Consider the following 15,457-nt stretch of genomic DNA (forward strand, 5'->3'; position numbering starts at 1 on the left):
AGCGGTGTGCTACGCTCTCTCTAGGGTCGTGGACTTGGCAGCAGGGCCCGCCCCGGGCAGCTTCCTGACCTCATGGCTCTTCCGTCCTCTCTGCAGATGGCCGATGCCATGGAGATGATGATCCTGAGCATCCTGGCACCGCAGCTGCATTGCGAGTGGCGACTACCCAGCTGGCAGGTCGCGCTGCTGACCTCGGTAGGCAGGCCGGTGCTCTCTCCTGGGTGTATGCTCTGGTCCCCTGGGGGTCCTGTGGGATGACCCCTTCTCCAGCTGCCAACGGCTCAGGGGAAAGAATTACACACCAAAGGGAAATGCTGTGACCTCTCATTCCCTCCCCACCTCACCTATCCTGGCAGATTCGCAGTCAACTCAAGCTCACCTGGGGCCAAAGCCCTAGAGGGTCGCAGACATTCTGCTTAACTGCTGGGAAGTTGGAATGTGCTTGTGCCTATCACTTAAATCTATAAGCTCACTTACTTTTTTTTTTTTTTAATTGTCAGAGGTGCATGCACTCTCCAGAGAGAGGGGGCACCCCACATACACCACAATGCAGCATGGTCACGCCACAATCCCTTTTCCTCCATTTCTCCATCCCATTAGGATTTGGGATATGCAAGTACTCCGCATGTTTTTCGAGTCTCGAAAGCAGGGACTCTCATGGGGTGGGCCACGTGGGATCCAGCTTCCCGGTGCAAAGCACTTAACCACTGCACTGTGGGGCTGGCCGAGCCTCACTTTTCTAGACTGCAAACTGGAGATGCCAGTTCCCCCACATGAGGGTGATTGAGGACTGGAAACAACTGAGTCTGACACATAGTAGGTGTTCAATAAATGGTAGGTAGCTGCTGCTCCCTAGAATGAAGGTTTGAAGAGGAATGAGGCAGAGGCTCAATTTTTATCAGCGGGAGGTTAGCAGCAGCCTTCTGAAAGAGAGAGGTATGGCCAGGCGGGATAAGAGGGGATGATAATCACAAAGCTAATATTTACAGAGCAATTATTGTGCAAAGGGCGTGACACGCCTTGTATGCAATATATTTGTAATGGACAATGTGCTTTCAAGCCTCACAGCCCTAGGAGATGGGTACTATTATTTTAAGAGAGTTTTGTTTTTTTGTTTGTTTGTTTTGTTTTGCTATAGGGCGTGTGTGCTCACCAGAGAGACAGAGAGTGAGAAATCACCACCCCCCAGGAGGGGATGGTCGCACCACAATCCCTTCTCCTCTTCTCCTCTATTGTCCTCTCAGGATTTTGGGCACACACACACACATACACACACACTCACGCCTGGTGTGAGTTTTAAGCAGCTGAGTCCGGAACTCGAACCACAGTTAACTATTTGGGAGTGTGGCGACGTAGCCATTACACCATATGCTGGTCCCAACATCCCAAGATGGGTACTATTATTATTTGAAGAAAATTAGGAAATGGAAAAATGGAGAAATAAAGGAAAATGGATTGCAGCATGCCTATACTTCTCTGGGGGCTGCTTTCTCTCTCTCTCATGAGCACATGTGCCTTCTGACAATAAAAAAGAAAAGCATTGAGGTCAACAGGTGGCATGGTGGATAAGGGCACTGGACTCCCACATGGCCAACCATGGTTCAAGTCCTGGACCTGAAGGCTTGCTTTCTCACTTCTCTCTCTCTCTCTCTCAATATTAAATAATAATAATAATAAATTTAAATAAAATAATTATAAGGGAAAATCAAAGCGCATTGAGTGTGGTTTCTGGCACTAATGAGGGCAGTGCCTGGTGACGATGCTGCAGTGGCCTGCCTGAGGTTAAGACTTGGCTCTGCCCCCTTTTCTCAGGAGCTCACCCTTTCTGAGCCTCAGCCCTCCTCTTATCAAATGGGCGTAGTAATTTGTCCTTCAAACCTATCCAGCTCTGTCTACCTGAGGATTAACAATGGAACAGTGGGCCGGCAAGTGGCGAGGTTGTTTAAGATGCCGGAGTCCCACATGATTGACTGTGGTCGCAGTCCTGGACCTGGTGACTTGCTTTCTCCCTCTTTCTCTCTGGTGAACACACGTGCCCTATAGCAAAATAAAAATAAATAAAATTAAATGAATAATTCTTTTTTAAAAAATAACAGTGACTTTACCCAGTACACAATGAGTGCTTCTCTAACTAAGGTTTACAGCTCTCACCCCAGCCTCCTGTCTGCCTGTTTTTCATAGCATCCAAACTCTTCCTTGCAACCTTTAATATTTCCTTAATGGTAGGGCAAGAAATTCATTCATTCATTCCTTCCTTCCTTCCTTCCTTCCTTCCTTCCTTCCTCCCCCTCCCCCTCTCTTAGGGAGATTTTTACTATAGGATGCATGTGCTCACCAGAGACACAGAAAGAGAAAAAGTGAGAAATCACCCCCCAGGAGGAATGGTCATGACACAATCCCTTCCCCTCCATTCTCCTGGGATTTTGGGCGTGCATTGCACACGCACCTGGCATGAGCTTCAAACTGCCGTTGAGAGTGGGAGTCCAGCGCCTTAACCACCATGCTGACCCCAGGGCAAGGTATTTCTTTGGTGTTGTGAGAAGTTGGTAAGATGCTAACTCTGGTGCACACCGCCTGATTCCAGTCCAGGTTGCACCACTTAACACGGTATGACTCCAGTCAAGTGAGCTCCCTGTCTATGTCTCAGTTTCCTCTCCTATAAAATGGGCTTAAGAATAGCACCTAGCCCACAGGACTGTTGAGAGGCTTAAATGGTAATAGGACGTATTTAAATAGTGTTTGTGTCTTGGCAGGCTCTCGGTGAATGTTGGCTCATTACTGCTGCCTGGGGCGTGAGGTCCCAGGTTCAGGTTGTAGTCCCTCTCTCAGCGTTGTTCCATGCCACTGCCTAACAGAAGCTGTCTTTCCACCCACAGGTGGTCTTCGTTGGCATGATGTCCAGTTCCACGCTCTGGGGAAATATCTCAGACCAGTACGGCAGGAAAACAGTAAGGCACCCTCTTCTGAGTGCAAGTCTGTGGGTTCTGTTCATGATGATATCAGCAGGTAGAAAGCCCATGGTGCTCTAGCAGTTGGGGGTGGGGGGTAATGAGGGACCATGTGGACGTGCATGGGAAGACATTGCTCTAAGCTGCAGTGGACACTTCAGATCACACATTCCTAGTGGGGCCTGAGCACGTAGATTTCAGAAAGTAGATGATATTCTTGATGCTCACTCGTAGCCCCTGGACAGTTACTGTTCCCTTCTATGAGTCTGGGGCAGTCGACAGGTGGTAGGCAGAGACATGTGCTCTCTTGCCTTAGAGTGAGTCCTAGCAGGACTGAGCTCCTGGGCCCAGCGTGGGCATCTGCTCATGAAAGCATCCTGAGTTATCTGCCTTTCCCACCCTGTCACCCCTCTCTATTCCCCTGCCAGGTTCACTGCCTAAATCAACTACTTATACTAGGATCCTTAGCTCAGGGGCTGTTTTTAGAGGAGGCCAGACATGACTTGAAGTGCATTAGCAAACGAGAAGGAAGAGGAAGCTGGCCCCACAGTGCAGTGGTTGAGGGCTACACAGAGCAAGCTGGCTCTCATGTGGCCGACCAGGGTTGGAGAGCTGACCTCGGCAGCTTGAAAGATACATCAGGCCCACATGTGCCCAGGATCCTGATGGGATGGGGAACTAGAGGAGAAGGGACCATGACATGACCATGCCCCATTGAGGGATGCTTTCCCCTCTCTCTCTGGTGAGCACACACACCCTATAGCGATTTTTAAAAAGGAAACAGGTGACTTCCCTGCATCAATTTCCTCATAGGTAGAAAGAAGAAAATAACAGAGCCTACTTTGGAGGGCTACTCGGGGTGATGGCTATGGATGGCTTCGTCCTGCATGGCCCAAGGCAGGCACAGGACATAAGTGAAAGGGCACTGCATGTACAGCCTTTCTTTCCGGGTGACATGGATGCCGCTGGTCTGGGGACCACACCGTGAGAACTATTGACCTAGACTAACTCCTGGAGTTAGTAATAGGCAGGATACCTAGATGAATTTAGAATCGGGTGCAGTGGGGGGAATAGTGGCACAGTACTAAGCCTAAGGAAACGTGATGGCTCTGCAAAGGTGAACTACAGAGGAGGATTCTGGGTTCATGTCCAGAGACCTCCCTGAATAGGCCAGGCCTGTGTGTGCCCACGATCTGGGGCTGGCCGGCACTGGGAGTGGATAATGGCATCAAGACTCTGTTGGGAATGCTGTCTCTCTGTCTCTGTCTCTGTCTTCTTGTTTATGGAAGAAATAAATACATTTTTAAGAAAATTTATAATTTTTGAGGCCAGCAGATGGTATGGTGGTAAAGGGCACTGGACTTCTACATGGCCAACCGCGGTTCCAGTTCCGGATCTGACTGCTTGCTTTCTCACTTTCTCTCTCTCTCTCTGTCCCTCCATGGTCAAATTAAAATAAACAAACAAAGTTAAATTTAAAAATTATTTTAAAAAAAAAACAAGATTTCTATTAGAAGAGAGGGGATGGGAGGTGGCATAGTGGTTGGGGTGCTGGATTCCACATGACCAACCATGGTTCTGGTCCCAGACCTGGTGGCTTGCTTTCTCTTTCTCTCTCTTGCTGTGTCTCTCTCTGGTAAAATTGAAGTTCTTCTTCAATTAATTTAATTAATTAAATAAATACATAAAATTAAGTAAATAATTCTTCAACAATTTTTTTAAAAAAGAATTCTATTAGGAGAGAGGAGATAGGGGTGCTGAGTAGGTAACAGCAGTCTCTACGGCAGCTTGCATGTCACGGGCTGAGAATGAGAGGGCTTTGTATAGCAGGCATTCTGCATACCAAGTGTGAGTCATGCCTCAGCTCACCCAGTCCCCATGAGAACCATCCAAGTGGGTGCTGTTATCACTCTGACTTTACAGACGGGGGCTCTGAGAGAGCGGGTAGTTTGCCCAAGGCCAGTGGAGGTGAGGGGCAGTGACAGCTGGGGGAAAGGGCACACTATCAGCATCTAGAGAGTAGAGGCCAGGGTTTTTGTTCCCACAGCGTACATGACAGCTCCCACCCACGAAGAATGACTCAGGCCAAGAGGTGGTGATGCCGAGACCAAGAAGCCATGTTCTGGCATGCGTGGGTAGACCGTGTTGTCACGTGGCAGTGTTCACAGTTAGTCTTTTCTTTTTTTTAATCAAGAATTATTTATTTAATTAAATTTATTTTTTACAAATTTGCTATAAAGCACAGGTACTCACTAATAAGAGAGAAAGAAAGCTGCCAGGTCCAGGACTGAAACTAAGATAGGCCATGTGGGAGTCCGGCACCTTAACCACCATGCCACCTGCCAGCCCGGAGTTAGTCCTTCTTTTTTTTTTTTTTGTTCCAATGAGGCATTTTATTTGTACATGTATATTACATCCCTAAAAAAGATTCCCAGGATTTTTCCTCCTGCATGTTTTCGTCTTGCTTCTTCATGGGCCATGATGCCAGCTGAGGTTGTCAGGACAATGAAAGCAAACGAATGCGAGGGGAGCAGAGTATTCTGCCATGTCTCTAGATCTCTGAGTTGCACATCAAATCTGGGGCCGATTGCGCCACACTTGTTTAACGTCCCAGTGAGGTTCACAACAATTTTTCCAGCTCTGTGGTCATCAATGATTTCAAATTCGCCAAAGTAACCATGCTTCGTCATCACAGTGAGAAACTGGACAATGACTTTGGAGCCTGGCCTAGGAAGAACCGGGCGTTTCCCTCTCTTTCCAGCATTGAGGGCATCAGCCCGGACATTCGTGCGCACCATTATGGCGGCACAGAAAGGTGGCAGAAAGAGAGTCCTTCTTATTTTACTTCTAATCTGGGGCCACTCAGCCCTCATTTTTTTTTTAGAATTATTTATTTTATTTTATTATTATTATTTAATTTGACCAGAGAGAGACAGAGAGAGAAAAAGGGAGAGTGAGAAAGTAAGCCTCCAGGTCCAAGACTTGAACCACAGTCAGCCATGTGGGACTGGCTGCCTTCCCCACCACGCCACCTGCCAGCCCCAGCCCTCATTTCAGTATGGACCTACGGGACTCACCGTGACAAATAAAGCAATAGAGTATCATTATGAACAGCGTGGGTTCTGAGGCCAGGCTGCTTGTTCAAATCCCAGCTCCTCCTCTTACAGGCTGCACACACGAGAAAATGACTTGCCCACTCTAACTTCGGTTTTCCCATCTGTAAATGGGATGGTAAGAGTTTCTCCCATAGGGCTGTTTTACGGAGTAAATCTCCCTTGTACAGAAAGCTCTCGGTGCAGAGGCAGTTCCCTAAGTGTCCATTAGTATTCCTGTCGTGTGCCAAACTGGTGGTGCCCGTCAATGGCAATGCCAGAATTAAAATGCAGGCGTATCTGGCTCCAGAGTCCACAGCCTTATACCCTGACCTTGGCTGCTGGAGGATCAACTGATCAGTTGGGCATTCATTCATCCCAAATAGATGAAGCCTGAGAGAGGATGCAGCCCACGGGGTGTCCCGCCAGCTCTCCCAACCGGCTTGCTCAATTCCACAGCCAGCACGAAGCGTGCGTGACTGCAGGGAGAGAAGAGAAAGTGTCCCCAGATTGTTGAGCCTCCTCCTCCCCGGTGTGGGAATCCGGCCAACCTCAGGGAGGATGGATCAGGCTCTAATTATAAAGCTTCCCCAGAACTCCTCCAGGAACAATGGGCAGGCCAGGCAGCTGGTGAGCCTTGGCAGCCATGGAAAATCTCCTTGATCTTGTTGGCTCAGCTGGGGGCTTTCCGGAGGGCACCGGCTGTGTGACTTTACAGGGAAGCCTTTCGTGGGGTTGGGACTCGGTGCGCTGCTTCAGCTCCTACAGAAGGTTCCTACAGCCTGGATATTTGTGGCAGCCATAGAGAAAGTACAGGTGACCGTGGTGTGTGTGTCCTTGAAGTCAAGGAGGTAAACATATCTGGGTGCCTATTTCAGCCTTGAGAAACACGCTGGATGCACGTGCATGTGTGCCCCCAAATTCCAACAAGATAGAGAAATGGTGAAGGGATTGCAGTATGGCCATGCCACATGGGGAGTGCTTTCTCCCTCTCCCTCTCTGCCCCCGCCTCTCTCTGGTGAGTGCATGCACCCTGGGACAATACATACATACATATATACATAAGTAAAATAACTGAAGAGCAAAATAATGAATTCATAATGTCTAAGTGTCTATTATAATGTCTATGCATATGTCTATAGATACATAGACATCGTGAGTCTGACATACAGGTGATGTTTAATAAATGTATATGGAAGGAAGGAAGGAAGGAAGGAAGGAAGGAAGGAAGGTAGGTTATAATCTATAAAACACAGAGTGGATGCTAGGCGAAATGACAGTTGCATCTCATGAGAAGCCCAGAGGCCCAGGAGACATTTCTCAGAGTCCCAGAGCAGCCCTCCGATGGGACTTGCTGGCCACACGCCTGCCTTTGCAATGGCCATGACAGTAGTTAAAAATGGTTGCCGAGCCCCTGTTTTCTGGGCAGCTGGAAAGCCCTGGCATCAGTTGACAAATGCAGAGCCAGCTGCAGGCTGTTGTGACCAGACGGGATGGGTCAGTGTGCCTGTCATTGCTGCCTGTGTGAAGGGTAATACAGCTCCCAGCAGCCCTGGAGGGAGGCTGAGCTCCCGTGTCCCTGTCTAGATTCCTCTTCCGCTCTTCTCTTCTCCTGTTCTATTTCTTCTCTTTTCTCTGCTACTAATTATAACTTGGGTTTGACTCAAGACTCTCTGGGTTTTGAGGAAGAAAACCCTAGTAAGTGAGCTTAAACCAAAAGGAAGAAATGAAGTATTTTTGTGGCAGGTATCAAATTAAGTCAGCCTTGAGGAGGGCCGAAATGTTCATTATTATTACTTCCTAGACTTCAGTAGTTTCTTTTGGAAAGTTTATTTCTTCTACAAGAGAGAGAGAGGTACACAGAGAGAAAGGCACCCCCTTAGGGGCTTCATGTCATAATCCACACCCAGAGTCACCCAGCCAGGGTCATGGGCACATGCCCACATGTCTGGCAGGTACAGGGAGATCTCTGGACACAAACCTGGGACCTTCCCGCATACCTTCAGCATTGCAGAGCCAATAATGCCTGCTCATCTTTTCTCTTCTGTACTTAATAGCTTTCTTTTTTCCTTTTTGTTTCTTTTTAAAGATGACTATAGTAAATCTTCCTTTCAAAATTATTTTAACTTTATTATTATTATTGTTATTTTCCAGTTTGATCAGAGAGAGAGAATGAAGTGAGAAAGCAAGCCACCAGGTCCGAGACTCGAACTGCAGTCAGCCATGTGGGAATCCAGCATCCTTAACCACCACGTCACCTGCTGACCCCTTAATAGCTTTCTTTACATCAACTTGTCTTTTTTTTTAATTAAAAAAATTTTTTTTTATTTGCTAGAGGTACAACTGCTCACCAGAGAGAAACAGAGTGACAAATCACCCTCTACTGGGGACAGTCATGCTGCAATCCCTTCCCATTACTCCATTCTTTCAGGAGTTTGAGCATGCACATAAGCCTGGAGTGGTTTTGTAAACCACTGGGTCTGGGATTTGAACCACACAGTTGGCCATGTGGGATCCAGCCACCTTAGCTACCACGCCACCAGCTGGCCCTCAATTTGCTTTAAAAAAAAAAAAAACCACAAACTTAAGTACATTTTTCTTTTTTTAAAAAAGGAAACTATAAAGAATCATAAATGGAAAAATTAGGAATAATTGCCCTGAGTAGGAAATGTCTGCAAAAATAAATACAACACAAAACAGTGTTACTAAACTCTAGCTGGCTAAGTCGTCCCACTGCCTTCTCTGTTTAAAAAAAGTGGTGTAGTAGTTGGGGTGCTGGACTCCCACATGGCCAACTGCATTTCAAGTCTTGGACTCCGCAGCTTTAAAATCATGCCAGGCACTGTGCATGCAAGCCCAAAATCTCGGGAGTGGAGTGGAAGAGAGAAGAGCATACAGGAGAAGGGATTGTGGTACGGCCTTCTCACCTGGGGGGTAATTTCTTACTTACCCTCTCTTTTTCTCTTTCTCTGTCTCTCTCTGGCAAGTACACACACTCTATAGTAAAAAAAGACAGAAAGAAAGAAAGAAAGAAAGAGAGAAAGAAAGAAAGAAAGAAAGAGAGAAAGAAAGAAAGAAAGAAAGAAGAAAGGAAGAAAGAAAGAAAGAAAGAAAGGAAGGAAGGAAGGAAAGTCACAGATCACCTTGACATAATTGGGAGAACAAAGATTGAAATGAGAAAGAAATAACGAATTTCAAATGTTCTATCACCTGACATCATTTTCTGAAAGACCTGAAATCATCTGATATGCCCCCAAATTTTCTTTATGAAGCTTTTTAGCTCATTTTTAGATTTTAAAAGTAAAGGCTTTATTTATTTTTTATTATTATTATTTAGAGATTTTTGCTTTAGAGAGTGTGTGCTTGCCAGAGAGACAGAGAGGTAGAAAGTAAGAAATTGCCCCCTGGGAGGACGGCCATGCCCTCTCCTCCATTCTTCTCTTGGGATTTCGGGTATGCATGCACATGCGCCCAGCATGAGTTTTAAGCCTCTGGGTCTGGGACTGGTACCGTGGTTGGCCATGTGGGAGTCCAGCACCTTAATTACTATGCCATCTGCTGGCCCCAGCCCCATACTCTTTCATGTGACACCTAGGGATTGGCACCACCCATGTGGAGAACCCTGCCATCCCCCCGGGCTGTGGGCGCCCATTTAGTATAACCCTATTGGTAGCTTTAAGTGTGCAGAGACCACGTGGGGGGGTCTCCAGCCCACCTTGCACTTGGTGTCTTTCTTCTCCACAGGGGCTGAAGATCAGCGTGCTCTGGACCCTGTACTATGGCATCCTCAGTGCTTTCGCACCTGTGTATAGCTGGATCCTGGTGCTCCGGGGCCTGGTGGGCTTCGGGATTGGAGGGGTCCCCCAGTCGTAAGTAAATACCCGTTTCTGGCTGTGCAGAAGGCAGCACCAGTCAACTGTGTTTTTGGCTTCAGGGGGATGCTACGTCAGGGGTAGCTACACAAGCCTCTGGGGTCAATGAAGTGTGGTGCTCTAAGAGATGATAATAAGAGCATCATCCTCCACGTCATGATCGACAGCTACCAAAACCACGCAGCAGCTGGGAAGTTGTAGAAGTAAAATGATGAAAAAGGTACAGCCCAGCTGGGGCTGGCAGGTAGCTTGGTGGGTAAGGTGCTGGACTCCCACAGGGCCAGTTGCAGTTTGAGTCCCAGACCCCATGGCTTGCTTTCTCACTTTCTCTCTCTCTCACTCTATCTAGTGAGTACATGTGACCTGTAGCAAAATTTAAAAATAATAATAATGGGGAACCAGCAGTTAGCGTAATGACTATGTCACTGGACTCCCACGTAGTCGACCGCGGTTCGCGTCCCAGACCCGGTGGCTTAAAACTCACGCCGGGCGTGTGTGCATGCGTGCCCAAGATCCCGAGAGGAGAACGGAGGAGAAGGGATTGCGGCATGGCCATCCCCCCTGGGGGGTGATTTCTCGCTTTCTGTCTCTCTGTCTCTCTCTGTCTGTCTGGCGAGCGCATGCGCCCTATAGCAAAAACCTCTCCAAAAAAAAAATAATAATAATAATGATAAATAAATAAGCCTTTTTAAAAAATACAGCCTAGGAGGGCTGGCAGGCAGTGTGGTGTAAAGGGCACTGGACTCACATATGGCCAACTATAGTTCGAGTCTCAGACCTGGCAGCTTGCTTTCTCACTTTCCTCTCTCTCTCTCTCTCTCTCTCTCTTTCTTTCTCTCTTTGTTCCTCTCTGGTCAAGTTAAAAAATAAATAAAAATAAAGTTAAATTACATAATTCCTAAAAAAATATATATATATATATACAGCCCAGCTGTGGTGGTGCGTGCTGGTCACTGCTGCATAGCAGGTAGAAGCCACATGGAGGCCTGGGTTCCATTCCCAGCCCGTTCTAAAATGGCAGCGTGGTGGTGGTGCATGCATGGAATCCCAGCCGCTCAGGAGAAGGAGGATTGTGACGTAGAGAGACCTCTGTCTAAAACACACACACACACACACACACACACACACACACACACACACACACACGTTTCCTTTCCTTTCCTTCCTCCCCTCCCCTCTCCTCCTGTCCCCTCTCCTCCCCACTCCTTCCTTCCCCTCCTTTCGCTTTCCTTCCCTTCCTTTTCCTTCCCTTTTCTTCTCTCTCTCTTTCCTTCTTTCTTGAGAGAGAAGAGATAAGCAACCCTGACAGTGATTTCTCACCCACACACTCTATCCAGCCTTCCAGCCAACCAAAATTATAGGCTGGTGTGTTCAAGTTAACCCAGGATCTGAACCTGGGACCTTCCCACATGGCTTCAGCATCTCACAGCAACATCCCTACCACTCATATGCCACTGTAGTGTTATAGTGTTCTATGGTACGGTAGGGTGATTATAATGAACAATCATTTTTTATTGCCAGAGGGCATATACACTTGCCAGACAGACATGCAGAGAGAGAGAGAGAAAGCACTCCCCGATGGCTTGATCATACCACAGTCATGTCTCCTTTTCTCCGCCCTGTCAGGATTTAGGGCACGCACACACACCCAGGGTATTTTCCAAGCCACTGGAGCCAGGATTCAGACCACAGGGTCACTCACATGGGATGCGCTTCCTTCGCTGCTGGGCAGCAGGACCAGCTCTTCTGAACAATAATTCATTGTGGATTTCAGAACAGCTAAAAGAGGGGACTTTGAATGCTCCCAGTAGTGAGTAATGACAAGTGTTTGAGATGACAGATCCTTACACAGTGTATTCATGTACTGAAAAATCATAGCACTCCCCGTATATATGTACAATTATTACCTGTCTATTAAAAGAAGAACATTTTAAAAAGGGAAAAAAATAAAAAGGGAATAATAACATACCCACCTCATGGAGTCTCTTAGACTAGTAAATGACCACATGGGGCCAGCCAGGTGGCCTGGTGGTTAAGACAGCCAGATGATCCCACGTGGCTGGCTGCACAAGTCCTCAACCCGGCGATTTGTAAAACACATCAGGCAGGTGCACGTATGTGCCCAGAATCCCAAGAGGAGAATGGAGGGGAAGGGATGACAGTGTGGTTATCCCCCCTGGCAGATTCTCTCTCTCTCTTTCTCCCCAATGAGCACACATGCCTTATAGCTAAAAAGTAAATAAATAAAGTGTCCAAGATGACACCTGGCAGGGCACTCAGTACACATCAGCAAGATCCGACATGTTGGGGGGTGCCACTGGAAGCCCATGCCGCGTGATCACAACGGGCTCAGTGTGTGACTATGGAGAGAACAAGTGGAACTGTGACCGCGCGGACTTCACGCACCGGCAGTCCCTGCTCCTCCCGCCTCCTGGAGCCTGGCAGGCAGGGAGGGGCTCTCAGTGCTCCTGTCATTCTCTGTCTAATTCACGGTCGGTTCCTCCAGGCTCTGCAGAGCAGGCATTTGACATATCCTCTGGATCTGGGACAGACTTGAAAACCACCGGAGCTTGACGCAGAGGCTATTAACAGAGCCACAGCCATAAATCTGGGCTGGCAGGGGCTTGTGGCCAACGTGCTCCACGTCTGGCTCAGTCCCAGGAACTCTTGCAGACACAGCCACTGCCCCATTCATGAGCCATCCATTGACGAGGGGACAGCATTCCCCCGGTGGCTGGAAGGAATGTACCTGCAGGAGAGCAAATCCAGATCCCTTCCCAGGTGCTCAGGTAGAAGGGTCCATCGTGGAGAATGTGGCATTACCGTGGCACCACTGGCTGGTCCTAAAGCTGCATTTTCTCCAGTATATTTATCTGTGAGGAGGGAAAATAAAACTGTAAACAGAATTGCAGAAGTCTTTAGGCGCCCAAGAGGGTCACTGGCTTCCCGGCATCATAACTCTAGCCATTTACATTAAAATAATTATCCCTTAATTATACAATGTTTTGATCTAGTTATGAAAATGACTCCCCTAAGTTCGTTATTTTAAAACATTTCGCTGAAGCTATTTTTATGTAATTAAATGTAATTAAGAGTTTCCATTAATTTAGAATAGTTTTACCCAAATGTAGCATGGCTTAAAACCAGGTGAGTAAGATTTACAGTATCATTTTATTTTTTTCATTTTGTTATAGGGCACATGTGCTCACCAGAGACAGAGACAGAGACAGAGAGGGAAAGTGAGAAATCACTCTCCCAAGGGAAATGACCACACTGCCATCCCTTCTCCTCCATTCATCTCTTGGGATTTGGAGCACACACACATGCCACTCAGTGTGATTTTCCAGCTGCCAGGTCTGGAACTTGAACAGTGAAGTCAGCCATGTGAGATCTAGTTGCCTTAACCTCCATACCACCTGCTGGCCCATGGTATTTTTTGTTTTTTTGTTTGTTTGTTTGTTTGTTTGTTTGTTTTTGGGTTTTGGCTATAGAGTTTGTGCACTTGCCAGACAGAAACAGTGAGCGGAAAAGTGAGAAATCACCCTCCCTAGAGGGAATGGCCATGCTGCAGTCCCTTCTCCTTCTGGAATTATGGGCACACACTGCTGTCGGCCATGTGGGAGTCCAGTGCCTTAACCACCACGCCATCTTCCAACCCCAAGCTGAGACAGTTATTAAGTGCAGTAGAGCGTTAGTTCTCACTTTGTAACTGCATCCCAACACGCATGGCTTACATCTATGATTTGTTTAACTCATGATTCGGTAGTTGGGTCCATCCCAACACGCATGGCTTACAACTATGATTTAACTCATGATTCAGTAGTTGGGTATTTCAGTAGTTCTGTCCTGGACAGGAATCACTCACATGTCCTCAGTCAAATGGGAAATTAGATGGGGACTGATGAGTCTGGTATGGCCATAGCTGCCTCATCTACATGCCACATGTCCCTCTTCCTGAATAGGCCAGCTGGGCACCTGGTCCTCTGGCCCTGTGGTCCTATGTCCTTGTGACCCTCTGGTCCTATGACCCTGTGGCCCTGTGGTCCTGTGTCCTTCTGACCCTATGGTCCTGTAACCTTGTGACCCTGTGGCCCTGTGACCCTGTGGCCCTGTGACCCTGTGGCCCTGTGACCCTGTGGCCCTGTGGCCCTGTGGCCCTGTGGCAGTGGCAGGGGCTGAGATAGCCCACAGAACCACAATGGCTCTTGATGTCTAGCTCGGAACTGTCACACACTACTCCTGCCACTCTCCACCAGTCAAAGCAAGTCATGAGGCCAACCAGTCAAGGGAGGGGGAGATAGCCCCTGGAGAGAATGGGCTGCAGTGTCCCTCTGCTAAGGGGCATAAGCACAGGGAGAGAGAATCCTGGAGTCACTTTGGCAAGCCAGTTGCAGCTGAGTTCAAATCCAGGTTTATCCATGCCAATGCACTTACTGCGTTAAACGATTACTATTATTTATTTATTTACTTACTTTTTGAGAGAGATTTTTTGCTATAGGGCACGTGTGCTCACCAGAGAGACAGAAAGTAAGAAATCACCCTCCACGGGAGGATAGCCATGCTGCAATCTCTTCTCCTATTCTCCTCTAGGGATTTTGGGCATGCACGCACACGCATCTAGCATGAGTTTCGAGCCTTCAGGTCCAGGACTCGAACCAGGTTGGCCATGTGAGAGTCCAGTGACATAACCACTATGCCACCTGCTGGTCCCTGAACGATTATTTAGGAAGGACTCCAAGCGCATGTAGTCACAAGGCCCTGGTAAATTGTTCATGTCCACTAAGTCTCTGGTACAGATTTAGAAATGATTCTTTTCACTTTATTTCATTTTTATTTTTTGAGAGATTTTTGCTGTAGGACACATGTGTTTGCTGGAGAGACAAAGAGAAAGAAAATGAGAAATCACCCCCCCCCGGGGGCGGGGGTTGGACACGTTGTAATCCCTTTTCCTCCATTCTCCTCTTGGGATTTTGGGCATGCACACACACACACACACACCTGGTGTGATTTTCAAGCCACTGGATCCAGGACTAGCACTGCAGGCGACCATGTGGGAGTCCAGTGCCTTAACTAGCTGTCAGCTGCTGGCCCATGATTCTGCTTTTAAAGTTTATTTAGGGGCCAGCAGGTGACATGGTGGTTAAGATGCTGGACTCCCACATGGCCTATGGTTTGGGTCCCCAACCTGGTGGTTTGCTTTCTCATTTTCCCTTTCTCGGGCTCTCTAGTGACATTTTAAATAAATAAATAAATATTTTTTTTTAAGTTTATTTCTTTCTTCTATGAGAGAGACAGAGAGAGGAGAGGTGCCACAATCTCCCCCTAGTCTCAGCTGGCCAAGATTATGGGTACATGTGTGTACCCTCCCAGCCCTCCAGTTTCCCCAAATGCCCAGGGAAATCCACAAACCCTTTCTCATATGGGTCCAGTTGCATTCCCACTGTACGACCACCTGGCCCTGATTCGCTGGTTATTCTGGGAATGGGGAGCAGGTGGTTCCCAGTGGTTTCCACTCTCCGGCAAGCGAGGGGAATTACATTAGGAT

At 47.7% G+C, this 15,457-nt stretch overlaps 1 protein-coding gene across 2 annotated transcripts in view; it reads left to right on the forward strand.

Moving 5' to 3' along the window:
* Positions 1-15,457, forward strand: part of SVOP (SV2 related protein) — a 70,323-nt gene that overhangs the window by 29,274 nt on the left and 25,592 nt on the right. The window contains exons 1-3 of one of the 2 annotated variants that reach the window (XM_006151494.2): positions 89-195; positions 2,877-2,948; positions 9,785-9,909. In XM_006151494.2, coding sequence (XP_006151556.2) covers positions 97-195; positions 2,877-2,948; positions 9,785-9,909 — 296 coding nt within the window. In that variant the 5' untranslated portion in view covers positions 89-96. Of the gene's footprint in view, positions 1-88; positions 196-2,876; positions 2,949-9,784; positions 9,910-15,457 lie in introns of those variants that run through there. The other variant, XM_006151495.1, reaches the window with a different exon arrangement.

The sequence above is a fragment of the Tupaia chinensis genome, unplaced genomic scaffold (assembly GCF_000334495.1).
Source record: "Tupaia chinensis unplaced genomic scaffold, TupChi_1.0 Scaffold000320_1, whole genome shotgun sequence".
Classification (NCBI taxonomy): Eukaryota; Metazoa; Chordata; class Mammalia; order Scandentia; family Tupaiidae; genus Tupaia; species Tupaia belangeri.